The sequence below is a fragment of the Thermoascus crustaceus genome, assembly GCF_041956765.1.
Source record: "Thermoascus crustaceus strain CBS 181.67 unplaced genomic scaffold VTN00scaffold_8, whole genome shotgun sequence".
Lineage (NCBI taxonomy): Eukaryota > Fungi > Ascomycota > Eurotiomycetes > Eurotiales > Thermoascaceae > Thermoascus > Thermoascus crustaceus.
The window spans coordinates 473464-499823 of NW_027192534.1; the positions used below are offsets into that span (position 1 = coordinate 473464).

At 51.0% G+C, this 26360-nt stretch overlaps 8 protein-coding genes across 8 annotated transcripts; 5 read left to right on the plus strand and 3 right to left on the minus strand.

Moving 5' to 3' along the window:
* Window positions 1–916: 916 nt before the first annotated feature.
* Window positions 917–5141, plus strand: VTN00DRAFT_9756 (uncharacterized protein; the record flags this gene model as incomplete). The annotated part of the gene is made up of 3 exons (XM_069436746.1): window positions 917–1013; window positions 1073–5045; window positions 5102–5141. 3 exons carry the CDS (start codon window positions 917–919, stop codon window positions 5139–5141), a joined length of 4110 nt encoding a protein of 1369 aa, XP_069284355.1.
* A 2099-nt stretch (window positions 5142–7240) lies between these two features.
* Window positions 7241–8566, plus strand: VTN00DRAFT_9757 (uncharacterized protein; the record flags this gene model as incomplete). The annotated part of the gene is made up of 1 exon (XM_069436747.1): window positions 7241–8566. One exon carries the CDS (start codon window positions 7241–7243, stop codon window positions 8564–8566), a length of 1326 nt encoding a protein of 441 aa, XP_069284356.1.
* Window positions 8567–10962: 2396 nt separating this feature from the next.
* VTN00DRAFT_9758 (uncharacterized protein) lies at window positions 10963–14817 on the plus strand (the record flags this gene model as incomplete). The annotated part of the gene is made up of 4 exons (XM_069436748.1): window positions 10963–11448; window positions 12845–13535; window positions 14447–14592; window positions 14653–14817. The coding sequence occupies 4 exons, from the start codon at window positions 10963–10965 to the stop codon at window positions 14815–14817; spliced, it is 1488 nt and encodes a 495-aa protein (XP_069284357.1).
* Window positions 14818–15744: 927 nt separating this feature from the next.
* Window positions 15745–19197, minus strand: VTN00DRAFT_9759 (uncharacterized protein; the record flags this gene model as incomplete). Its single annotated transcript, XM_069436749.1, has 6 exons — window positions 15745–16088; window positions 16173–16297; window positions 16358–16688; window positions 16741–18801; window positions 18869–19079; window positions 19135–19197. The coding sequence occupies 6 exons, from the start codon at window positions 19195–19197 to the stop codon at window positions 15745–15747; spliced, it is 3135 nt and encodes a 1044-aa protein (XP_069284358.1).
* Window positions 19198–19759: 562 nt separating this feature from the next.
* On the minus strand, window positions 19760–20100 carry VTN00DRAFT_9760 (uncharacterized protein; the record flags this gene model as incomplete). Its single annotated transcript, XM_069436751.1, has 3 exons — window positions 19760–19906; window positions 19983–19995; window positions 20075–20100. The coding sequence occupies 3 exons, from the start codon at window positions 20098–20100 to the stop codon at window positions 19760–19762; spliced, it is 186 nt and encodes a 61-aa protein (XP_069284359.1).
* A 95-nt stretch (window positions 20101–20195) lies between these two features.
* VTN00DRAFT_9761 (uncharacterized protein) lies at window positions 20196–21166 on the plus strand (the record flags this gene model as incomplete). The annotated part of the gene is made up of 4 exons (XM_069436752.1): window positions 20196–20213; window positions 20356–20606; window positions 20731–20965; window positions 21110–21166. 4 exons carry the CDS (start codon window positions 20196–20198, stop codon window positions 21164–21166), a joined length of 561 nt encoding a protein of 186 aa, XP_069284360.1.
* Window positions 21167–21958: 792 nt separating this feature from the next.
* On the minus strand, window positions 21959–22721 carry VTN00DRAFT_9762 (uncharacterized protein; the record flags this gene model as incomplete). Its single annotated transcript, XM_069436753.1, has 2 exons — window positions 21959–22581; window positions 22691–22721. 2 exons carry the CDS (start codon window positions 22719–22721, stop codon window positions 21959–21961), a joined length of 654 nt encoding a protein of 217 aa, XP_069284361.1.
* A 1035-nt stretch (window positions 22722–23756) lies between these two features.
* On the plus strand, window positions 23757–26352 carry VTN00DRAFT_9763 (uncharacterized protein; the record flags this gene model as incomplete). The annotated part of the gene is made up of 9 exons (XM_069436754.1): window positions 23757–23940; window positions 24011–24174; window positions 24245–24388; window positions 24449–24831; window positions 24885–25092; window positions 25149–25759; window positions 25819–25850; window positions 25916–26208; window positions 26266–26352. The coding sequence occupies 9 exons, from the start codon at window positions 23757–23759 to the stop codon at window positions 26350–26352; spliced, it is 2106 nt and encodes a 701-aa protein (XP_069284362.1).
* Between the last annotated feature and the right edge of the window lie 8 nt (window positions 26353–26360).

A 26360-nucleotide genomic window follows, 5' to 3' on the forward strand; every position in this document is an offset into this window, starting at 1 on the left:
CTCCTCTTCCTTCCTCCTTTCTTCTTACTCCATCGTTCCTTCATCCAGCTTCTCTTTTTTTCACGTCGTTCTCTCTGCCTCGACAACCCCTGACCGGTCAAGGCCTCGCTGCCTGCCCCAAACCTGGAAAAGGCCACTCAACAGCTCCCTCACTCCCCTTCCTGTCTGCTCGTGAGACCCGGTCCTCTCCGTGCAACCGATAACTTCTTAAGGGTCATCCTTTCCTGAAGCTCGTTGTCTTGCGGCTGCCGCTGCGTCCCTTCTCGACGGCTCCATCCGCTTACTCGGTCCTTCCCATCGATCAAGCTTCATCCCCTCTTTCTTTCCCTGCCCCCGTGGTAGGTGAGTTCAGTCAGCCAGACGACAATCTCCCTCCTCTGGTGATCCCTGTCGGACTCGTCACCCGTCGATCCGCGAAACGTCTCGCGAGTCATTGTCGCTTCGTTGTGCACTCGCCTATCCTTGACCTACGAGACGTCATTCCCAGAGTTCGTTGAAGAGTTCGGACCATCATTTGAAATGTAAGAGGATCTGTGGACCCCGAGTTGCGTCGATTCGGCTCCTCCTCCGTCGTCTTGGATGTTTTGATATCAACCTAGGCTGTCGTTGGCTTCACCGCTTGCCACAGAACATCATTCTTCCCTCCAACACAGCTACCCTTCTATCGCAGCAATCGACTGTGCCTTGTTTCCCATCGGACTCTGCAACAGTTACTGATCTTTTTATCAGCTTCGTTTAGATCCCATCATTGTTCTACAAGCTACACAGCAGGGCAGTCCTCAGTCGGTCCCCGGCTCGAGAAACCCGCTGCGAGCTGTGATCGGTCTTCGATTCATCAAGTTTTCTTACGCGAAGACGCTTTCATCCCACTGAGAATTCCTGGCATAGATATAGCTATCTTGCTTAGTCTGGAGACATGGATCAGCAGGGTCAATCCGGGGTTCCCGGCCCCGCCGGCCGCAGACTCCATATAGCTCATAGGAGAAGTCCTTCTGAGCTTACTCCACTTATGAGTATGTCAAAATCCATTGGAAACGTTGAATTTGGGCGAGGCAGCTGACTTTTTTGCCAGTGGAACAACTAGCCATACAACAGCAGATCGAGCTGCTCCAGCAGCAGCAGCAACAGATTGCAGCTACACACCAACAATATGTTAACATGGGCCTCTTGCAACAGCAGCCTCTGGGACAGGTTTCCTACTCCCCTACGATGCAGGGCGGAGCGTCGGTGGCAGGCGTGTCTCCTCACGTGAACGCCTTCCAATTTCCCCAGATGGCCCAGCAGCAGCTAGGTGTACCGATGGCTGCTCCCAATCAGCATTCCCACCGACGCAACCAGTCGGCCCTCCCGGGCCTCGGTATGGGCCCGCCTCCAGCTCCCTCAGCCGGAGCCTCGGGATTCGATTTTCACCAGCAGGGCAACCAAAACCGCGAAAATGGACATGGCCGCGGGCGAGGCGGTCCTCCTGGCGGTGGCCACCAGCGTCGTCACTCTCTCGCCCTGCCGGAAGCAAAGAAGGCTGCGGAGCTGGCGCAGCAGAAGCGGACCACTTCCGGCTTCCAGTTCCCAATCCCCAGCTCTGGCGCTGGTAGCGGCACGACGGAGGCCACTTCAGGTTCGGATGAGAAATCCACCCCTGCTACATCCCAGGCACCGCAGGGACTTGGTATCCAACGGGCTGGTAACATTCGTGCAGGTTCCCACGGTCGAAGCCAGTCGATGGCCGTTGGCAATGGTCGCGGAGCCACCCGTGGCGCAGGGGGCTTCCAGTTCCCTCAGACCAGTGACGGGGGTGCTGGTGGGCAGACGGATATCCCGAGACGGGGCAGTCAGCCGGGCCACGCACGTACGCCGTCTAGGAACTTCGATGGCAACTGGCGCCAGCCAAACAACCAGAACCAAGGACAGGACCAGCAGAAGGCAGGCTTCAACCAGCAGCAAGGTGGCAGCACCTTCCAGCCCGGTCACCGTGTGAGAGGATCGATGAACCAGTCGATCAGCTCCATTGGCTCGTTCCAGTACCCTGGCCAGCCTCAACTCATCCAGCTGCCTCAGGGCCAGGTCGTGATGGCCCCACCGCAGATGTTCGCTGGGCAGCAACTGAATCCTCTCCAGATTGCGCAGCTGCAGGCGATGCAGCAGAATGGACAGCTTAACGGACAAGCCCTCGGCCTTCAAGCCAGCCAGCACGCGCCCCAGCAGCTGACAGCTCAGCAGCAACAGCAACAGCGGAAGACGCTCTTTACTCCCTACCTCCCTCAGGCGAACTTGCCTGCGTTGCTGAGTAACGGTCAGCTAGTTGCCGGTGTTCTCAGAGTCAACAAGAAGAACCGTTCTGATGCTTATGTTACCACGTCTGATCTCGATGCGGATATCTTCATCTGTGGAAGCAAAGACAGGAACCGAGCTCTGGAAGGCGATTATGTTGCCGTCGAGCTGCTCGATGTTGACGAAGTGTGGAGCCAGAAGAAAGAGAAGGAAGAGAAGAAGAAACGTAAGGACATCACCGATACGAGGGCCGGCGCCGGAAACGATAAGCTCGGAAGGTCGGACTCTGGCGCAAACGGAGACGGCCAGCAGATTGGCCCTGATGGCAGCATCCGCCGCAGGGGTAGTCTGCGCCAGCGACCAACGCAGAAGAAGAACGACGATGTCGAAGTGGAAGGCCAGAGTCTGCTCTTGGTCGAAGAAGATGAGATCAGTGACGAGCAGAAGCCTCTGTACGCCGGTCATGTCGTGGCGGTGATTGAACGCGTTGCGGGTCAAATGTTCTCTGGTACTCTCGGTCTCCTTCGTCCAAGTAGCCAGGCTACGAAGGAGAAACAGGAGGCTGAACGGCTCGCCAGAGAAGGTGGCCAGAACCGCCCTCAGCAGGAGCGCCAGCAGGATAAGCCGAAGATCGTCTGGTTCAAGCCCACGGACAAGCGTGTCCCGCTTATTGCGATCCCCACCGAACAGGCACCACGGGACTTCGTCGAGAAGCACCAGGAATATGCCAATCGGATCTTCGTTGCATGCATCAAGAGGTGGCCCATCACCTCTCTGCATCCTTTCGGTACTCTTGTTGAGCAACTGGGTGAGATGGGCGACCTGAAGGTCGAAACCGACGCTCTCCTCCGAGACAACAACTTTGCCTCCGACGAGTTCTCTGAGGCCGTCCTGAAGAATGTCGGCTGGGAAGACTGGACGGTTGCCAGTGAGGGAGAGGCTCTGCTGGCTTCGCGCCGTGATTTCCGTGGCGAGTCAACATTCACCATCGATCCTAACGGCTCGAAGGAATTGGATGACGCAATTCACATGAAGAAGCTCGACGACGGCAAGATCGAGATCGGTATCCACGTTGCGGACATTGCTCACTTCGTCAAGGCCAACTCCCTGGTCGACCGGGAGGCCAAGAAGCGTGGCACTGGCGTGTACTTGATGAACCGGGTCGTGAACATGCTGCCACCAAGAATCTCTACTGAGCTTTGCTCCCTCCTTCCCGGAGAGGATCGTCTGACTGTCAGCGTTGTCTTCCGGGTCAATCCTACCACCGGTGTTGTCGATGACGACGTTTGGATTGGCAAGGGCATCATCAAGAGCGCTGGCAAGCTCAGCTACGAGGATGTGGACGCTGTGCTTAGCGGAAAGTCGGATGTCTCCCTTACCGGAACGACTGTTGATGACATCCGGACGCTCAACGTTATTGCAACCAAGTTCCGCGAAGCGAGATTCGGCAACCGGGTTTCGAACATTCCTTCGCTTCGCCTGTTGTACCAGCTTGACGATGAGAACATTCCGGTGGAGCAGAACATCTTTGACTCGTCGCCTTCTCACGAGCTCATTGAAGAACTCAGCCACAAGGCCAACTTCTTCGTCGCTCGTAAGCTTCTGGCTGCCATGCCTGAGAAGGCCTTCCTCCGTCGTCACCCATCGCCGAACCCTCGTCGCCTTCAGACCTTTGTTGAGCGTATGACCAGACTTGGTTACGAGATCGACCCTACGAGCAGTGGTACTCTTCAGAGCAGTCTCTTCAAGATCGAGGATGTCGACGTGCGCAAGGGAATGGAGACGCTTCTCATCAAAGCTATGCAGCGCGCGAAGTACTATGTGGCGGCCAATATCCAGGATGAGCAGCGCCAGCACTACGCGCTCAACCTGCCACTGTACACCCACTTCACCAACCCTTCGCGCCGCTACGCTGACATCGTCGTCCACCGACAACTCGAAGCAATCCTGTCGGACGGTGCGATCGAGTTCACTGAGGACGTTGAGGCTCTCGCGAAGACGGCCGACCAGTGCAATAACAAGAAAGACTCGGCCCATAACGCCCAGGAACAGAGCGTGCATATCGAATCCTGCAGGAACATGGACAAGAAGAGGCAGGAGATCGGTGGTGACCTCATCAGCGAGGGTATCGTCCTTTGCGTGTATGAGTCTGCCTTCGACGTGCTCATTCCCGAGTATGGCTTCGAGAAGCGCGTCCACTGCGATCAGCTACCGCTGAAGAAGGCTGAGTTCCGCAAGGAGGAGCGCGTCCTCGAGCTCTACTGGGAGAAGGGCGTTCCATCTTCGGCCTACATTCCCGAGGACGAGCGTCCAAAGGCGCCTACTTCTCGTGCAGCCCAGGCCGCTGCTGCCGCACGTGAGGCAGAGCTTGCCAGACAGCGTGCTCGGGAGCGTGAGGAGGCTCAACGCAAGCAGACGGAGACTGGAACGATGTCGACCGACGATGTTGATGCTCTCTTCGACGACGATGACGACATTTCCGAGGTCACCGAGATGGCTGCTGGGGTCTCGTTGAACTCGCCTGTCGATCGTTCGACGCAGAGCATGCCTCCATCGCCCACGCGCAATGGACACCCGCCGCAATCTCCCCACCGTACTCGTTCCGACCCCAAGATTGCGACAAGCGCAAGCGACGCCCCTGAGGCCAAGCTGACTAACAAGGAGAAGTATCTTAAGCTGTTCAAGCTGAGGGAGGAGAATGGAGAATATATCCAGGACGTCACCGAAATGTCCCGGGTCCCTATCATTCTGAAGACCGATTTGACCAAGAGTCCTCCGTACGTATTCACCTTGGTATGATTCTCTGGGTTCTCACACTAACGTTGTTTTGTAGATGCCTGACTATCCGGTCTGTCAACCCCTACGCTCTGTAGAGTCATGGGGAAATATCGTTTTAATCAACAAAAAACACAAAACCTGTTTGCAACTCCGCAATGCAGTCCCCGTTGCCGGCTGACCTACGTTGGGCTCACGGCACCAATATCCCTGTTATCGAGCAAATCCAGCATGTTAGCACCTGATGCTTTAATCCGTTGACCAGCCGCCGTTTTGTCCCTCGTTGTGTCGGTGCATTGCTCTTCTAGTTAGCTTAGCCTTTTTTTGTTTTAGCCTTTTTCAATTATCTCCTTTGACATTGGTTGTTTATTTTTACATAACTCATGGTTTCGATGGATCAGTTAGACGATCCAGTGGAATGGTTATATGTTATTCATGTATCTATGTCCTATAGTGTCGTATTGATGGGGAAAAGTACTTTGGCAGCTTTGACTCGCAGTTTCATAGAGGAACGGGCAGTTGCGCATGATGCGGAGGGGAAAAAAATGCACCAAAAGCTTCAAAAAAAAAAACAAGAGCACGGAATGATGTATGAGTTCAGAGCGACGCCGCAGGTTGCATGGGTTGAAGACTTGTCACGAGTGCTTTTCTTGCTGGAAACGACATTTTCTTAGATATATGCATGCATGTCTTAGCAAGCAGTTCCGCATGGTTCTGCTCTTTAGCCATGGCTGACGATAATGTCACCTGTTTACGGGTGCCCTGAGTAGGTAGATGAACATGTATAAACCTCATGTACTTAATGGACGTCCTGATGCTTTGACTCGGTGGAAAACATAGCTAATAGACACTGGTATCTGTCAGCAACCTTGGAACGGGTCAAGTTTGCAGTCCAGACCGACGTAGCAAAGACGTATGTCATTCCATTAAATGTGCAGAGCACAATGCGGTCTTGGATAAGGAGTGAGAAGGCATGAAGACTAACGGTGATCTGGCAATGGTATCGATCATAAGACACGGGTCAAATTACCAAAAGTCGATCACCATGACTCGAGGGTGCTTTCAGAGTGCCTCCAGTGGAATAAGTTCTACAGTTCTACATACATACTGTCCAGATTATTGTCTGACTTATCAATCAACCCTTTTAACTGAAATAAAAATTAGTTGTACACATGAACTCGATAAGAAATAATCCGTGCAATTTAAAGTTTAATATCTACTGTTATCTCATCTTAGTCTATTTCTTTCCTGCAACTTATAAGATTCTCTTTAAGATCCAAACTAGCACCTACTGTACTGCCGCGTTCTGCAGGCCTAATACATAATGCTCACGTAAGTCAGAATAGAGGTCAGGGAGATTTATTAGAAGGGGGAATCCTTCATGCTTTCTTTTAGTTATCTATCCATGTTCATACTTTTGGTTCAAGAATAATATAGTATTAATTGTCTTAATACAGAGTCTTTATCAGGTATAAAGAGGCCTGAGTTGGTGTTACGCACTCCTTCGGTCCCGAGTCGCAACGATGGCTTGGTCTCAGATAGGAAGGTTTGGACTTCGTAGGTCAATCGCGATAAGGGTCTTCAACTGATAGATAACATGACTAAGGCAAAGTAGAGCGCCTATTAAGTATGTATACTTAATAGTAGGTTAGCCTGTTGACCTGCCAGTGTATAACCAAGTAACAATATGTTATTGAGCACGGAGAACTAAGCTATGTGCATGGTGGGTGAGCGCCCTTATATGACCTAGCCCTCCTTGGTATATCTGTCCCGCTCCAGTATGTCGCATACCATATGGTCCTAGTATACCAGATGGTATGTCGTATACCATCTAACTAACTTAGAGATCGCCTCTGTGAGGAACGTAGGACTTGTGCAGCTGATTAAGAATTGTACTAGGTTTCCCATGGTGACTAGCGTAGCAAGTACATTATATATGTTTAGGATTTTGGGTGAATAGTATCTGCTACACCTGGTTGTGTTAATATGTCATATGGAAAGGCGTAAAACGTTTTGCTTGGAAAATTCCGTAAGTCAAAAAATTTTGTATTTTTCAAAAAACGTATTTTAAAAACCGTATCCCCACTCGTAACACTGCCTCCTCAGACTCAGCTGTCTCAGCTATCATAAACACTTATAACTAGAAGGTAGAAAACACATTGCCTCGTAACATGCATCTTCCATATCTTGCAACAATATGGCCTTGTTCAGCAGCATCGCTCGCGGCATCTTCCCAACTCTTAGTGACATTGATGCCATCCGACTGTTTGGAATTTCCTTCGAATTAGAACTCAGATGGCTGAAGAATGCGACACCGACTGTCGAGTCGAACAAGAGCACAACTATTGGCGCATTTGGTAACAATGGCGTGACTCCCTCACACGTGCTTTACGGATTCGATTTCCCAGAAGTCAACCGGACTCTTGTCAGTATGTTGGCTTTGAAATGGTTAATGGCAGAGGATTACGAGACTTTCACCTGCTGCCAAAGTCCATTGACCAAACTGAGACCGGAGTCTTTCCAAAGGCTCAATATTCTGTTAATCGAAAGCTGCCCGGGTCCTGAAGCTATCTATGCATTGCTTATCGCTATTGTGGTGAATGATCTGGGCAAAAATGATGACCTTGCCACGTTGGTGAAGAATATTACCGGCCAGACTTTTCAAAACCACGACAATGTTGTGTATGCTGCTGCGAAGGAGCATTTCTTCCCATCTCTTGAGGCTATTGATCCAAGCCTTCGGTCAGATCTCCTGGTAGGATTGGAATTCGGTTCTAAACTCAATATCGCGCAGTTCGCTCAGGCAGAGAGTGTAACTGTGAGTCTCAAAAGTGCATTAATCATGAGTGGCAAAGATCGTGCTTTTGCTATAAAGTTTATGGAAGTCATTCTGGATGTCGCTGGAGCTAGTGGCCACGTGGATGCGCGCTGCGCGGCTCAGATGACAGAGCCTGTGTTTCAGACCTACCTTGTGGTTCACGAGGCGTTGCTTGACATCATTGGGAGACGGATATCTCCCAGGGAAGGGTACGATCGCGTTTTATTTGCTCGGGAAAGACTGCTTCAAGAGGCTGGGTTCAAAAAGAGCCTTTCAATCAACGTCCCGGCGGATCGTGCCCTGGTTCGACTTATGACAATGGGAAGAGTGGCTGAGAAAGAGAGGGCGGATTGCTTTGCACGAGCATTCGAAAATTTAGCTGCAGAAACACGGCAGAGCTTGGTGGATGCGCTGAATGTTGACGGGATCGACGGTGAGACCACGATTTTGTATTCCTATGCACCGGCATTAATCTCCGTGGCCTTGAAAAACGCAGAGGAACACGGCACAGAGCATCAGGTCCTTGTATTGGGTGCGCTGATGCGGTTTCTCGCAAGAATTTACGACAGCGAAAAGCTTCATCCTCGGCAAAAATCTGATGTGACGGAGATTAATCTATCCTTTGCGCAGGAAACAGTAAAGAGCGATGAATTCAGCAGGGATCCAAGACTGCTAGATGACCTGTCTATCCCCTTTCAAGTTTAAATAGTCGCATGCCATCAGCCAGTTTTACATATATCACTAGTCGGCATCATGAATGACATGTTGCAAGGATATCCTTAACCTCCCTCACTAAGCAGTCTCTCGACGGACAGGGACAGTTGCCGGTGCCTCTTCATGCAGTTGATGAAGCCGCTGAGAACGTTGTGGGCCAACTTCTGAGCATGCTTCTACCATCAACTGATCCTTTTCAGCGACAGCGTTCCATTTTCGATTACCACAGTTAGCGTGCGCCAATCTGAGCCAGTTTTTCCACGCTGTTGTTCTAGGAGCTGCTCCGCTAATTGTGACCCAGTCAATTTCTCCTGCTGCTTGGATTGCATACCACAGACTCCGTGTGTAGCTTGGTGCCACTCTGTCACTCCCAGTCTCATCCGCGCCTTTCAAGTGTCCCGGTGTCACGTCCCAGTCCCAAAGCCACTTCTGTGGGAGCAATGAAGCTGCCCAGTAGAGGATATTAAGGATAATATAGATCGTCGCTATAACTGTTTGCATTGTCCAGTTGCAGTTTCCCAGAAACACAACTGATATGATGACGAGGATCGTGCCAACGCCAACTAATGCTTTAAACCATTGGTCATCAATCAAGTAATTGCATTCTTCTGGACCCGTGTAGAGCTCTCGAGCAATCTCTTCAGTGCATTCTATAATAACAAAAGCTCCTTCACGCATCCGAATTACAACGTCTCCCGCAGGGGCCGGGGCATCTGACAGGCAGGCGGCAAGTTCCGGTCTCCAGTAAGATGCAATTCCAATCAAAGTAGAAGCGGAGGACATAGCTACAAGAGCAAGAGCTGCAGCCCCGTCCTCGACCAGAATTGCCCAGATGAACGCACCGATGGTCAAGAAGAAAGAGACCACTGTAAGAATGTTAAGGGGTGACCATCTGTGAGGTGGTATCAGAGCATCATGCTGGCGATGTCAAGAGAAATGCGCAGAATTTTTGCCTCGAACAATGTTGGGCATGAAATCTTTGGATATTAAGCTCCACAACTTCTTGGATTTGCGTCTTATCTCTGCCCAGGTAATGCTGTAGACCGCAACTTGACATGCATTCATGTTTGCAATTGGATGTATTATGTCTGCGAAATAATTCAATTCGTGGACGAGAGTACCAGAGTACACCCCACAGACGATTGCCAGAGGGCTTGGAAGCCTCAGTGCTCGTGCGGATTTAAGGAAGGCCTGGGGTGCTGGAATCAGGCGTGGCAGCAGACACAACATTGAGGCACTCAAAGATTGAACATGGCGGGCCATCAACGACTCCCCGAGGACTGCAAGAAGACTAACTACATCCAGCCGCCAGCCAAGAGTGTCATTGCGGCCGACTGGAAACCAGTTCGATATTTTGTCTCAGGACGTGGGAGACGAAGGATCAAGGATGAATGGCTGTAAAACTGGGAAATGAAAAAGAAATGAAATATCATGGATACCTACATTGGGGGCACAAAATTTTCAAATTAACCAAACAACAAGGCTGCATGGAGGCCAGTGAGGCGGAGTGGTGGCGCTGTAAGGTCTGCATAGCCATGTTGAGCAGTTCCTGACTCCAAACTTGCCGACCTAGCAGAAATGAGCGCAGGTCAGTCGAACTCAAGCCTACCACGAGATCAACGAATTGCCGGGGAGCCTCATGACAGCACACCAGACAAGCCCGCTTTGAGACTATTCCGGTATTGATCATCATTGTCCAGACATGCACAAGAATGGTAGCAGCTGGGACAAAGGAACCGACCCCGCTTCCCAGCCAGGGGGCCTTTTCTGCGTGGCAGTGCAGACTTCTTAAGTACGACATCTCCTGCCTTGATGAGCCAAGCAACGGCCAAACCGAAAGACAAGCAACCCTCGCGGTCCCAGTCGGTATAATACGTTGCAGTGCTTGTGGCCGGCTTTTCCAGTCATAAAAAAAATTACCGATCTTTTTCGTTTGTAACTCTTTTGTATACAACGTAATTGGAGGACTGATTTATGAGTGGAAAGAGAATAGGAGTTAATTCCAGTATCCCTTTGATTTACCGCTCATGCGAAATTTATTATTATTAAGATATTTATGCATCTTACGAAATGCTGTAATAAATATAAGTTATCTTAGAAAAATACCCAGAGTCGATGTAAGATAAAAAGTAGAGGGCTCTGGCTAAAGCTGGGCTGGGTCTACTAATGCATTCTAACTCCAGACAGCAGCAGGCTGCACACATTGCCTACACTCGACCCCCGCTCCACCGTCTCTCAGCCTCGCCGGTCAATTGTAACACCATTTTCTTCTGACTCATGTGCGCTCAAAAACATTTCTCATCTTGCACTTCTGAGTATTTGTGAAATAACTTGTTGCACGTCTGGGGAGTCAACTCCTCGCCACTGGCACCTAAGCCGACTCAAAAATGCAGGAAAAGCTCTTAAAGCTGGGAATGCGCAGCGAGCCTGTAACTCCAGATGCACAAATAGATCCTCTACAGCGCGCTGCACTTGATGATAACTCAAGTGTCATTGCGGATTTGGTCAAGGGAGGTGCCGATATCAATGCAAGGTTTGAACGGGGCTGGACAGCGTTGCATATCGGCTCTGCTCACAACCATCCAAATTTCGTCGATGTCTTACTTCAGTATGGTGCTGATCCTGACCTCAGGCTCCAAGACAGTGCTACTGCTCTCCACGTATCTGCTACTAACGGCAACGACAAAGTCGTGGAAGTGCTATTACGCTATGGGGCCAGACTGGATGCGAAGAGAGACGGCGATGGCTTTACTGCCCTCCACCTAGCTGCTATACGAGGCAGGAATGAGACTCTCCGAGTATTGATCGACGCCAATGTCAATTATGACATGAATATTGATGAGCCGGCAAATGACGGCGAGACGGCGCTACATGTGCATGTCGGGGCGGCAATCTAGAATGCGTGAAGATGTTGGCATTGGCAGGCGCAAATGTCGATGCCATCGTGGATCCACAAGGGCGCACACCGCTCATGAACGCTGCAACCGCCGATAAAGATGAGGTTGCGTAGGTTCTGTTGGATGCTGGCGCCGACATTGATCGAGTTCACAGCACTGGAATAACAGGGGTGGAAATCGCTGCGTTTTCTGGAAACGTGAAAGTGCTTCAGACCTTGATCTCAGGAGGAGCAAATCTCGATATTATGGATCACAATGGCTATACGCCGTTGCGTGCAGCAATTGTAGGGAAGCACCCAGAAGCCGCTATGCTCTCACTGCAGCAGCGCCTTAGGGTCAATACTACCTACGGTGATCATGAGGACACGGCTTTGCACTTGGCTGTTGCTTGCAACTATCATGATGTGGTTGAAGCGCTGATTGCAAAGGGAGCAGATGTCGATGCATGTGACAGCGACGGTGATACACCACTCCAATGGGCTGTTGAAAAAGGACATTTAGATATGTCCAAGATCTTACTTCGCCGTGGAGCCCAAATCAACAAACAAAATGAAAAGACTGGTGAGGTGGTGTTACATTGGGCTTTGAGGGGTGGCCATGTCTCCATGACAGAGCTACTGCTTGCCAACAAAGCGGATACCTCCTTGATTGATCTGAATAAAGTACAGAAATGTGAATTAACTGATGAAGGAGACTTTGAGACATGCAAAATACTGATTGAGACTGCCTCCTGTGCAGGCGACGTACCTGAACTTTCACCTTGGGAAGAATCGTCATCGTCATCTATTCCCACAGAATCTGAACGCAAATTGCCCGATGATCTCTCTGAACCTGAAAACAGGCTGACTGAGGTCCATGACTGTATCAGATATAAAGTATTTGATATACCAAGTCAATCTGCAGCAGAAAATATCATCTCCAAATTCATAAGCAGTGTGGAACACAGCGGTGTTATGTGCGACGGCCCTCTATGCAAAGATAAATCTGAAAATGTCAAAGGTGTACGATTCAAATGCGCCTGGTGTGAAAATGTGGATTTTTGTTCAACCTGCATCACCAGTTTTCACAACCACCACAACACTGCCCATCCAGTAATCCGATGCTTGTTACCAACACAATTCCATATCATTAAAGAGATTGATGACAAGATAAAAAGGTCATACCTCGAAGCTTGCGGAGACCCATCAGTGACGATTGAGGATCTGAGTCATATCGTCTATGCACTACCAGACAAGCAGTGTCTACAATTACAGATCGACTTGAGGAGCGAACACCATCTAAAGTGCGCCGAAGTAGAACAGCTGCAGCAGCACTCAAGTCCATCAATTTTCCCTGTCGTTAAGTCTTCTTCGAATGGGTATGTCGCTGGAAGCATTCGCAACCCGGCATTATCCGTGAAGGCGGTAGTGGACCAGGGGGTCTCGCTGCCTACAAGATCGACGAAGTCGGCAACGTCCGGGTCAAGCGCTATCACAAAGACGAATCACAAAATACACCAAGAGATGATGTTCTTATGCACCACCAAGATCCAGAGCTGTTGGCGAGGTTTTTCACAGGGACACTCAAGTATTACGATTATTCTGAAGACAAAACATTCAACAAATGGGCATGGGAAAATCGCATTGTGACGCGCGTCATTGACATTAAGCCTGGCAACTTCGACGACAAGCTTGAAATCGACATCAAAGTGGTGGACTTGGACACAGGGCCGACGTACGAGGCGTTGTCTTACACTTGGAAGGAAACAGCGTATGAAAGAGCTGTTGTATCCTCCTGGTCGCGTGAGGACGCTGAAACGGCTCGCAAAATGGCCAAATTCCTTTACGCCGTATACTGCAACGACGAATCTGGAAGTGAGCGATATCTACAAGTCAATTGCGGGCTTCGAGATGCTCTGAAGCGACTGCGCGATACATCAGATACCAAAACCTATTGGATCGATCAGTTTTCGATTAATCAACAAGACTATGGAGAGCGCAAGTTTCAAGTTTCTGGCATGGTGTGGTTCTACAACAGAGCCCAGCAAGTAACACTCTGGGTTGGAGACGAAGATGAGAACACAAGTGAGGTCTTTGGGGTATGGAACATGTGCTAGGTTATGCAAGAGGGCCTTACAGGTGAGGAGATGAGGCTCATGATCTAGAGTCCTGGATTTGGAGTCAACATGACTGCGAAGGCTCCATTCATTATATGATGGATGGCTTCCACATGAGGATATAAAGGGGAGAGAAAGCAACAAAACAAGGCTCTTCTTGTTGACATCCAAATTGTCTCTGCCTTTTCTGCTGTAATTGTTCAGTATAATTCGCTTCCTGTTCTCAGTCACTCTCCTTACAGGCCTCGAGCTTGCTCTCGCAGCTCCTTCTGAAAAAAAAGAGCATCTGTCAGGCTACCAATGGACCCAACCCTGGTACAATTGTCTGGGTCTGCACAGGCAACAATGATTCTAATGTGGACATTCCTGGTGTGTGGTGACCACTGCAGGGTTTCGCAGAAGTAGCCAACAATTACTCTAGATGTTTGCATGAATATGTGCTATGTATGATATAAATTGCCTTCATTGACAATGTGAGAGCTTCGAAGCTGACATGAGCTCGCAAAGGGAGCTTATTGCTGTGGTTATGGAACGACACTCACATGGTATTCCACGCTCTGCTTCCATAGTTCCTTCGGCTTTGGTGATTAATAACCAATATAGGAACAACTTCACCGGAAACTCAAAGGACACTCGCTCTGATAATGCTGGCTGTGGGAAGAATAACCATTGCTCTACTGATTCTCCTCAGCCTCCCCAGTCTTGTATGTTCCAGCTCATTCTGTACTGTAAAAGACTTGTGCTAATCCCAGATGCCTTGCTCTCCAGATCAATGGTAAGCTTTCCTAGACTCTACCCCTGGAATAAGCTCTGACTGACTATCACAGTGGTACGTGTCTCTGATTGATTGATGTGGTGGCCATCCTAACTGTAAACCAGAAGAGTACCCCTTTGAAAGTACCAGTGATGCCGACCGCACCGATTTAAACCCTGTGAACAGGTCAGTCCTCTTTGCATCCAAATCATACTACGACATTGACAGCCTTCTCAATTTTGCAGATGTGTGCCCGCCGGCCAGAACCGCCGTAAGACCGTCCCATTCCCCCAATCACCTTAATATGCAACGCAGCTCACAAAGGCTCCAGGCCAAGGCGCGCGCCTCAAACAGCTCTACCACTCGCAAGGCCAATGGAGCAATGGCCAAGGGCTCAACGGCAACGCCCCCGCCCAGTTCTCCCAGACCTTCGCCAACGCCGGCAACCTCCACTCCTGCTCCGGCGCCGACCACCAGCGAATCCCGTCTGTTGTAGTATTTTTTTATATTGGGTTTGCTAGATAGAGTCTTTGATAGCGTTAGATATACATCTGGTTTCAAATGTCTGCCTAAAACACGGTTTAGTTATGCTCCTTAATTCCTATGAGGATTTCCAGATAAGCACAAACCATTCTGCGAACTCCACGGATCTCATTGTGTGGGGAAGTTGCCAAAAGTCGGGATAACAGACCAGTTGTCTGTAGATTTTCGCGCCCTGGACCTTATCTATAACATGCCACTCGTTGCCAAACAAATTCGACCAACTAGCTTACCCCTCTATTTGAAACTACCATCGGACGTATATGTCCAAATACAATACGCGCATTTGTTAGTAAACCATCATCGAAATATCACTCTATTCATCCTCACGGAACCGGGTTGAAGGAAATTAGGGACGAGGAGCGGACGAGAGTTCCTGCGCTTTAAGTAGATTGGATTGTTAAATATGAACTAGCTAAGGCTTATCTTAACTTGGATGGCTCCCAGTTAACGATCAACCACTCGTGTCCTGGCTTGTAAGCCACACGCCGGGTGTTTTATTAGTCGGGTGGATGGCTGGCTACCAGGGAATTGAAATGAAGGTTTTGTATCGTACAAGAAACTCCTATTACTAGCAGGAAGGTATCTAGGTATCTGATTACTACTTTTGAAAAAAAAAGATTCGTACCGTACGAGAGAAACCGGGACCGATGCTGATTGCTGATTATCTACAGCACAAGTGTAGCGCCCTCTTTTCCCAAACAACAAACCTTTAGAAAAGATGATGGATATAACAATCATCTAGACAAGTCATTTCCCACCCCGCCTGGCTGATATTCACTCCGAACACACACACACCAGATAATAAACCCGGGAAAAACAAAAACGTGATTGCAAAAAGCTAGCTAGCTAGCTACCCAGCTAGCCAGTCACGCGTGAGGTTCTACTGAAAGAGGGAGGAGCCCGCATCATTCTTCTCCTCCTTGACCTTCCAGATATCAAGCGTCGCTCCGCCCGGAAGTTTCTTCTTGGTCTTCGGTGTCGGCGCGTTGGCGATGGCTGCGCTCGACAGAGCCAACGCGTCCACGAGCTCCTTCATGCGGCCGGACGACAAGAAGCTGTCCGTCAGACTGGCGTTGCCTGCCACGAGCGTAGCCAAATTCAGGCACTGAACGAGGGTCTCGCAGGTGATTGTGATGCCGGCGTGGTAGAGTGCGTTGTGGTAGTAGAGGAAAAGTTCGGGGAGATATGTGTGTCTGATGAATTCGAGCTCTGCCTCTTCGTTTTCTAAATGAAGCGGAATGGGTTGTCAGTTTTTCTGCGACAAAAGTGGGATGGTAGTGAAGTTAACAGAAAAAGAGGCGTCCTTACCATCCCTAGCTTCAATGAGGAAGTCGTTGCACATAAAGTCGACGCGCTCGGTGGCATAATCCAAGGAAAGTTGCAATTTGTCCTTGAGTTCCTTGACAAAGGTCGCGTCTGGAGAGTTCTTGTTCCTGTAGTACTGTTCAGCACACTGTCCCGGTATAGCACTTGGATAGAGGCAGAATGCATACTGATCAAGTTCATCCCAAGCCAGGGCAAACTTTTCCAAGGCGTCAAACGCAAGAATTAGTTGTTCTAACTCGCGCATGACTTGCGACTGGCGGAACATGACAGCCGGGCGACTTTGAGACTGGGGCCCAATCGAGCTTCGCAGCCCACGCAAGCCTGCCTTCTTTGACGGGCTCACCTTGGCCGGGCTGGGGGCTTCCGAGAGTCCAGATTCAAGGCCGTCATCACCAAGCAGAGGAAATTCGGCAATGTCATAGCCCAGGATCTCCCGCGAGATGTCTGACAAAGGCATACGCGTGCACAACTCTCGAGCTGCAGCGAGACTACCGGCAGCTGTTCGAGATATTAGCGTATGTATTGCTATGTAATAATAGAGGAGACTTACCGAAAAACCTCTTGTACAACAAAGTACCAAGTTCGCAGATTCTCTCCCACTGCCCAGCAAGATACCGGTGCCACTCGAGACTGCGGATAGTCCGTTCGTCTTCCGGAGATACATACGTCCCAATGAAGTCCTTCCTGACCGGATTCAGCTTTCCAGGACCATCTTTGCCTGCCCGGACGGCCTTGAAGAGATTAATAACAGAATTCCGATCTTCCTTCTCCACGGCGTTCTGGAGCACCCAGTGCCATTGGGTCTGAAGAACGGATTCCATGTTGATGTTGTGCTTCTCCATCAGTTTGGCATGCATCTTTCTTTCTTTGGGATCGACAACATCGATCAGGATTCTGCCAAGAACGACGTGCGCCGATTGTTCTGGTAGGAGGGACGCGTAAAGCGGCACAAGGTCGAGCAGTTCCGCTTTCCGCAGGTTGTCGATATAGCCAATTACATTGACAGACGCGGTTTCGGAGAAGTGAGTATCCGAACGGGCATAGCCCAGAGACCTTGCAATGATGTACAGATGGGCTATGATCCGCAATGAATCCCCGTCCTGGGCTGCAATGAGTGCAGCGTCCTCCACATGAGTGGGCGACAGGTCGGGTATGAGATGAGACTTTCCAGAATTACCGATTCTCGAGACAGCATTCGCCACGGAAAGGAAAAATGAGTCGTAATGCTTGCTGAGAATAGCAGCCTGGATCGTACGGTAAGGATTCCGCGCTTCGATAGCGATGCGCTCGTTGCTCTTGACGTTCTCCAGGAAGTTGCGCAGATCGTGGTAACCCACAGGCTCAGGAACGAACGCCACAGTACCGGTGGGCGAATGGTCGAGCTTCCGCTGGAACTGCTTGCAGAATTCCTGATAGCGAGAGAGCACCGTGTGATTGTAGAAGACATAGAGATAATCATCCCAGCTTTGACAGACCTTGTATGCAGGCTCGGTTTCACCGCAGAGCAATGCGTACACGGCCCGCTCAAATTCTTCCGTGTTGGGATCCCGTGCAAGGGCCGAGCAGGCTGATCGCCAGGATTCTAGAGATCGATAATTCATCATCCGTGTCGTACCATCATCGGCTGGTGTTCTGCCCACTGCAGTGCGTACATCGACGCTCGAACCACACAGACTGACTGCCCGCCAGCTCTCCAAACGCTCCTGGGACCATTCCCGGATCTTCGTCCAGCTTTCTCCTTGTCTCAGCATCTTCCAGCAGGTCAGCCACGTAGCTCGTTCGTAGAACTGATCCTGCTTCTGTAAACCAAGCTTTTGTCTAGTGATCGCATCCGGGTCTAACTGTGTTATAAGGGGCTCGCGCTTGTCGGTACTAAACAGCGAGAGCGTGATACCAGGGTCGTCTGGCTCAAGCGGTTGAGGCCAGGATCGTAATCGTTTCTGGCCTTTAATAGTCTCCTTTGTGTAGAGCCAACCGTGCGCCCAAAGGCCCTGTCCTCTCTCAGCCTGAGCCTCCAACTCGGATATTAACGAATCGATGTCCTGGCTGGAGGATCTGGCGGTGTTCTCGAGCCACTTCATGGCGATGACACACTCAAGCGCATAGTGATCCGCATCGAGGAATTGCTCCCAAATTTCGCGATCAGAAGAGTACCGGTGCAAATTCTGGAAAGCCGTCTCCTGAACCTTCTTGGCGTGAGCGCGGGTGGCAGGGTCATCGATGCTGAGCAGGTTCAGCAGAAGCCTCCAGGTATCGGCCTCCAATTGCAATCGCTTCAGCTCCTCCTCCTCCGTCTTTCGTCCATCATGCGACTCCGTTGCACTGCTGCGACTGGCATTCCAGCCCGTCTTCGCTCGGCGCAGGGTGTTTTGTTTTGAAATTTCCTGGATGTGATCTTGAGCGAGCAACTGGTAGCTCTGGACGAGTTGGTACGCGGCGTGGAAGCTGCTCATGTCATCAGGCCGCTGCTCTTTCCGTTTGAACCGATCCAGCTTCTCTGCGAACGCTTCTATGAGGCGCGTGACACGGTCTGCGGTACGCCGAAGCGGATGCAAGGCCTGCTGAGCGCCTGCAGAAGTAAATAATTCTGGAGGAGCTGTCATATCGACGTCTGATTTAAGAGTCATGTCAGCTCCGATATGGTAGTTGAGACGATGATTGGGGAGTGAACAACACACCTTGGTCACTCTCCGCCGACTCCAAGCTCGGATCCGTGCCATTGACCTCCTCTCCAGAACCCCCATCCAGCTCAACATCTTTATCTTCGTCCTCTATTTCCTGGTCGCCGTCCTCTTCTCCGTCCTCCTCTTCACTCCTCTCCTCATCCTCATCATCATCGTCGTCGATCTCGATGACTTCAGGCTCGTTCGAAGGCGGCGGCCGAGCAGCCTAGAAACACAATTAGTGAACAGCTTCAATGGACAACCAGACGGATAAAACTGACACTTCCAAAACCGGAGCCGGCAGCAGCGCGGGCAGAGCCAGCGGCTCGCGTCAAAGGAGCCATCTGCGTGGGTTGAACAGGAGCGCAGCAGCTCTCTGTCGCAATGCTCAGCGGCTGTTGTTTTGTAGCTCTCCCAGGCAAGGATTGGTTTCGAGACTTACAACAGCCGTACCGGCGCGACCCAAGCGACCGCGCCCTAGTCCGCTTCGGTACTAGCGCGGTACCGGCCACCGCCCGGCAGTGCTAAAATCCTCTTCGTCGCGATGTTTTTTCTTTCTTTTTTTTCTTTTCATCAACCAATGTCATATAGGCAATCATTAGAGTCTCGGAACGGACGTTTTCAATGTTCGTTCAGGCTACGGCCTCTTGCGTGCTCAAGATTGTCTTAGAGCAATCTGGCAGTTCTTACAACTAGACTAGTCCTGTTTATTATGGGGGCTCAGACTGCAAAGGAATTGTCACAGAAATTTTCCAAGAGATGTTGAGGACGTACTGTCTTGTGTTGACGTCTCTAACCTAAGTCGTAGCTAACAATACAAGGTATATGTACATGCGTATTCCATTGGGTGTTTTGTCTCTATACATATTGGCATTGCTATGCCTCCACTTCCAGTCTCCTGTCTCGTTACTTGCCTTCTGCTCTTTGCTTCATCTTGAGCTTGAGCAGGCTGACCTTGGGGCAGCTTGGGGTCTTCGCGTCCTCTCCTCGCTCCTGGTAGAATGCATTGCAGCATTCGTACAGAGCGTCTATTTGGGCCTGGCATCTCTCCTCCTTATAAGAGTTTTTGGTCAGACAAGCTTGCGTCTGTCAGTTTTACTGTCACTGGCATGGGAATACTGAGGTTTACCTTGTATGGCACACTAACTGTTGTCAGTCAACCAAGGTACCTAGTAGCTACAGTACTATGTATCGGGGTACGGAGGAGTGTCAATGACATACTGCTCGTGGATGGCAAGGAGGATCATAATTCACATCTTCTTTGAGATTCCCCTGAAATAATATTGAATTCGGTTTCAGCATCACCTCCGATCCCAGACCTGCAATCTATCCGGTCCTTACCATGACGCAAGAGAAATTGGTCTGAAGCTGCTACCCAACTCCGCTCTGTAAAGGACTCTCCCGCAAACTTATAAAGATCGAGGTGGGATATTAAAGATTTTGAGAAAAAAATTCGCAATAACCCAGTTCTAATCCAAGAAGACAATGAACGTACGCTGCAGCGCTTCTTGAACAGAACGTCCGGCATCTCCCCCAAAGCGCCGGAACCTGTGCCGCAAAATAGATTCTCCGCGGCTCTCCGCTGCTGGTGGGGCGGCAGTTGCCCTCCCGTCACATCGCCTTCCTTCACTCTCTCGCAGCCTTATTATATCACACCGCGCTCTCTCTCTCTTCACCGTCTTTCCCTCTTCACCTTGCACCTGATCACCTTCTACTACACCCATCGCTTCCGTCTCAAGCTCTTACAGAATCTGTAAGTACAATGCAAGCACCTACCCTTGCGCGAAAAGAGAGCTATTTATCAGCACCCCGCGCCATAGAGCAACCCCAGTGGCGGATAGAACAGAAACTGACCGATGTCATCACTTATATCGCAGAATCCCAAAACAAAACATGGCTGAAGCCGGAGCTGGAGAGGGCGCGCCTGCGCCGGTTGAGCACCTGAACATCAAGGTCACGGATAACAACAACGAGGTGTTCTTTAAGATCAAGCGGACCACGCAGCTCAAGAAGCTCATGGACGCTTTCTGCGAGCGCCAGGGAAAGCAGCTCTCGACCGTGCGATTCCTTTTTGACGGAACCCGAGTTCGTCCAGAGGATACTCCTGAGACTGTATGTGTTACTACGCTCCCCCTGCCTTTCATCTCTCCCGTATGCGCTGATGCGCGCGTGACCCTTTTTCGTTGGAACGTTGCTCTGGATACGTGAAAGTTTGATGAGCGTTACAGACTGCTAACTTCTTTTCCTTTCTCGCAGCTTGAGATGGCGGATGGCGACACGCTAGAGGTGCACCAGGAGCAGATCGGAGGGTGAACTGACTGAGGTGGGATAACAAATACAGTCAGCTGGATGAATAAGGATTAAAGACGACGGTCGATAATCACGAACTTACGGTATTCCTTTGGTCTGGGCGCAACCGTCTTCGTTGTATTGCTGCTCGTTGGGGAGGCAAATCTGCCGTTAATACGATTACGATGCGACGAATTAAGACCTTTCTTACGAACGTCGATTCGGGTCGAGGTTTTGGGGGAGGGAATAAAGTGAGAAAATTAAAGACCATTTTGCTTCAGTTCTTCGGTTCTGCTTTTCTCTCCCATGCCTGACTAGACAGCACGTTGCTGCATAATGCATAGTCACCTGGTTCGCATCTGAGCATGTTTGGCATGCCCGCAGCTTCGTGATAAATGTACTGTAATCTGCTCCGCTTCTCTCAAGTCTGTCGCGTTTGCTCGTTTTTGGAGTCGCCAGTACATACATACAACCCTTTTAAAGTCCTTGTAATAGTAGAATATGACCACTCAGAAAGAGAAAACAAGATTTCCCTTGTACCTTTCTTTTTTATGATATGCTCTCTGTACATCAGTTGTACAGTACAGTATATTCAACTCCCGCAATGCAAACAGAACACCAGACAGCCAATCTCTCAGAGATACCGAGCAGGCAGTTTCCAGTTTCCGATCCAAGGTTTCCAAAAATAGATATCCTGATGCACTTGTATCTACAGTGACACAGGCAATATGCAATACCCAAAATAAGAATATGAAATAATACCCGAACACAAGAAGACGAAAGAGCAGCAGAATGGGACCCTAAATATGATACAATTCAGCCATCCCATATCGCGGCCTTGGCCCGCTCCTCCTCCTCTCTCGCCCTCGCTTCCTCCTCCCGGGCCCGATTCCGCCGCTTGATCTCCTGCTCTTTCATGGCCCGGTCGTACGCGCGCTGCTCCTCCGTCCGCTTGGGCGCCCGGATGCCCAGCGCCCCCGCGATCATCCGCCCCGCCACGGCGGTCTGCTTCTCTGGCCTTCGCGCGGGAGCACCACCGGCCGGGGATCGACTGTTCGACGATGTCCGAGACGCTGACGGGCTGCTATTGTTATACGCGAGCCATGGCTGGGAGGTCGACGACGCCAGCGTCTGCGGGGAGATGGGCGTGGGAGGGGGAGCTAGTGGTCCTTCGGCGTTGGTGGATGCTGGAGAGATGGGTGTCTCATCTCCATATCCTTGTTGTGCTTCGCGTTCTGTGTCTGAGCCGGATGAGTCGGGCGATTCGGAGGCCTCGTCTTCCCAGGAGTCTGCGACAGCGGGTTTCTTCTTCTTGTTCTTCGTTGTCGTTGTGGTCTTTTTGGGCTTGTTCGTCGCTTCCGGTCGGCGGATGTCGTCTTGTTCCGGTTTCTTGCTGCTGATGGAGAGGTCTCTGATCGAGGACTCGAGCTCTTCCGTTGCTGTTTAATTGTGAAGATGAAGGAGACACGGTTAGCCAATTTGGTCCATGCTACATTGAAGTACTCAGGGTTATTAGCAGGATCGATGGGAAGCAGAGAGCAAACAGACTCTTGGGTTCCTGAGGTATCTGCGCAGCCATGCTAGTATTAGGCTAGGTGGATAGGTGGTTATATATATATCTCTCGTGGTTAGGGACCGACTCTGTTAGGTCTGCACGCGACTGTGATGTATCACGTACAGCGGTGGACGACCGGGGCGGGCAATGGAACTACTGAACCCCGCTCTCGCCGCGGGTTTTTGGATGCTGTAACTAACGGCCGCCCCGCCGTGATTGGCCTGTCACGGTCTGTTGGGGAGGGAGGGTTTTTTTGTGCCCTCGGGGTAGTCGGCTATAGGGTGGATATAACAGCGCAGTAGAAGAGCATTATTCCACTCCGGAGAGGTCTGCAGGGAAAAGTGACAGGCGAGATTACCCCGTCGACAGAGCTGCTGAGAGGTAGGCCACTCCGGAGTTGCATAGCTCATAATGAGGTACCGGTACTGCCCGCAGCCGCTACCCAAGGGTTCCAAAGGCAGTCAGCCATCTTCCTCTCCCGTTCCAGGCCCATCGTTTCCGGTTGGAAGTTGTCTTCTGAGGGGTATTGTCTTTTAGCCTCTCTGTCTCCGGAGAAGAAAGAACATGTCAATCGAACAAAGACAAGACCGCGATTCGGCCGACTGCAGGGCTCCGTCGTGTGCCGCACCGCTTGGCGGTCAAGTTACGAGACGGCCGGGCGTCTCTCTTTCAGGCAAGGTGCAGTCCTCTCGAAACCTTGTTCAACCTCGGGAATGGGAGGATGATGTAGTGCGCGGCCCTCCGAGGCCGGCAATTCGAGGCTTTCCCCTCTGCTGCGAGAACCGGCGCCCTTTTCTAGTATGTGGAGAAGCTGAGCTCCGTTGCGCGCGCAACCTGGGATATAAGAAGCGGTGTTCCCTCCTCCCGGGGGCCGGATCTGTACAGTAGGCATAGAAAGAAGGCCGTTGTGCGTTGGTCCAGCGGGCGCATTAATTGGCCTTTCTTTGTTCTTTCTCGTTCTCTTTTGGCTGTTTTTGATGTACTGTATATAGAAACTTCGTTGGTCAATTCTCTGGTATTCCCCGCTGGCCCCAATTGTTCCTCGGCTGAAATCGCAACATGGTTGTTCACTCGTTGCCGGCACGGCTCTCAAGCGCCAGAGCTGTAGCGAAGCCATCTAGGCGGATATCCCAGTATCTCGCATCCGGATTTTCCACGTCGTCGAGGCGTCTGAGCTATGCGGACACTCTTCCCAATCTGAAGATTGGAGCGCACACCAAGGTTTTGTTCCAGGGATTCACAGGTGAGCAAGCATCAGCTTATGCTTTCAATTATGTAGATTGGATTCTGACAATAGAGTAATAGGACGACAGGTAATGGTTCTACCGCGATGTGGCTGATTGACGCTAATCGCTGGCCCAAGGCGACGGCCAATGTGAAAGAGTCTCTGGCATGGGGGACCAAGATTGTCGGTGGTGTGAAGCCTGGGGTGGAGGGCGAGCACCTTGGGCTGCCTGTATTTCCATCAGTGAGAGTAGTACGTACCGCGATGGATAGCCCAAGCCCAAATATACTTAGTAAGGCGGAACCATACTGACTGATTCCAGGCGAAAGAGAAGGCGAACCCAGATGCTTCTGCCATCTACGTCCCCGGAAACCAGACGGCCAAGGCGATCGAAGAAGCCTTGGAAGCTGAGATACCCCTTGTCGTTGCCGTTGCAGAACATGTCCCGATCCATGACATGATGCGGGTCAGAAGCTCCGAACCCGACACTGTTTCTCGTGAACATGTCTAATTCTATACTATATAGATTCACTCGATGCTGAAAACCCAGTCTAAGACCAGACTTGTCGGGGCTAACTGTCCCGGAATCATCTCCGCGATCGGGAAGTGCCGTATAGGCTTCCAGCCACTGCCTTGCTTCTCCCCCGGAAACATAGGCATTGTCGCAAAGTCCGGAACTCTCAGCTATGAGACTGTCGCCTCGACGACGAGAGCCGGGTTGGGACAGAGTCTCTGCATCAGCATGGGTGGTGATGTGCTGGCTGGGACTAACTTCGTGGATGCCCTTCAGATTTTCGAGCATGATCCCGACACGGAGGGTATCATCCTCGTCGGAGAGATCGGCGGCACTGCTGAAGTTGATGCCGCTGAGTGGATCAAGGACTACCACAGAAGAACTGCCAATCCCAAGTATGAAGAAGTTCCCTGAAGATGTTTTTACTTTCGATGCTAATGTGCCATAGGCCAATCATGGCTCTGATCGGTGGCCTGGAGGCTCCTGCAGGCCGCATCATGGGCCACGCCGGAGCCTGGGCAGCTCCAGGAGAACCAGACGCACGAGCTAAGTACAAGGCACTGGAGGACGCTGGCGTTGTCCTTGTGAACCACCCTGAGAAGTTCGGTGAGGGTATGAAGACCCTCCTGAACAACAGAGGCAAACGTCCCCAAGCGGTAAGCATTGCGATTACTTCAACAAGCTATCTATAACATACTGATGACTTGTACAGGCTGGTTCCGCTGCGACAGGCCAGCAAAGGGGATTCCACACTCTGAGACGAGTCGCTCCTAGCAGCAGGCGTGCGGTCGTGAATCCGGCGCAGCGCCGCTCCCTCTACGTCAAACAGCACCATGCCTTCGATATGCTCCGGGAGCAATCTATCCCAGTCAGCGATGCAGCTGTCTCTAACGATGGCTTTGCTCTGTCGATATCAGTGAACAGATCCTCGCTTTCTCCCTGCATCGTCGCTTCGCCGACGCTTGACCCCGAGACCTCGTTGGCCCTGTCCCGCAAGTTCCCCTTTGACTACGCGAACCCGGACTTTTCCAATCTCAACGCTGTCGCTTCTCATCTCAAGCTGCCCGAAATGGCCCAGCAAAAGTTGCAGGAGCTTGTCCAGAAGCTGTGGACCATCTTCAAGGAAAAGGAGGCGTTTCTTTTGGAAACAAAAGTCGTCTCTACTCCGAATGGCGCGTTGGAAGTGCGCGGTGCCCGGTTTGGCTTTGATGACGCAGCTTACAGGAGCTCTGGACGCCAGGAAGACGTCCACAAGCTGAGGAATAAGGAGGAAGAGGTCCCTGAGGAGGTCGAAGCGGAGAAGGACGGAATTGTCTACATAAAGTATGGCCTAAATCCTTGAAAAGGTATTCTTGAAATCGCCACTGACAAGCTTGCAACAGACTCGAAGGAGAGGGAAGCATTGGAACGCTTGGTACGTCACATATACCCTTCAGCACTATCTTAAGCAAGAAAAAGAAACTGACCTATCTTCGACAGTCAACGGCGCCGGCCTGGCTATGAACACGGTTGATGCGCTTACGATCCACGGCGGCCACTGCGCTAACTTCCTCGACACGGGCGGCAAGGCGACCTCCGAGACGGTCAAGTCCTCGTTCCGCATCATCTGCTCGGACCCCCGGGTCAAGGCCATCTTTGTCAACATCTTTGGCGGCTTGACGAGATGTGACATGATTGCTGAAGGAATCATCATGGCGTTCCGCGACCTGGACATGAAGGTTCCTGTGGTTGTCCGGTTGAGGGGGACGAACGAGGAGATTGGACAGAAGATGGTGAGTCTGGGATAGAAGGTCCCGTATGAGGCTCCTATGCTAATATACGGTTTAAAGATCGCGGAGAGTGGACTACCTCTCCACGCCTTTGACGGCTTCGAGGAGGCGGCCAAGAAAGTCATCAGTCTGGCACAGCAGGCTTAAGCCTGACC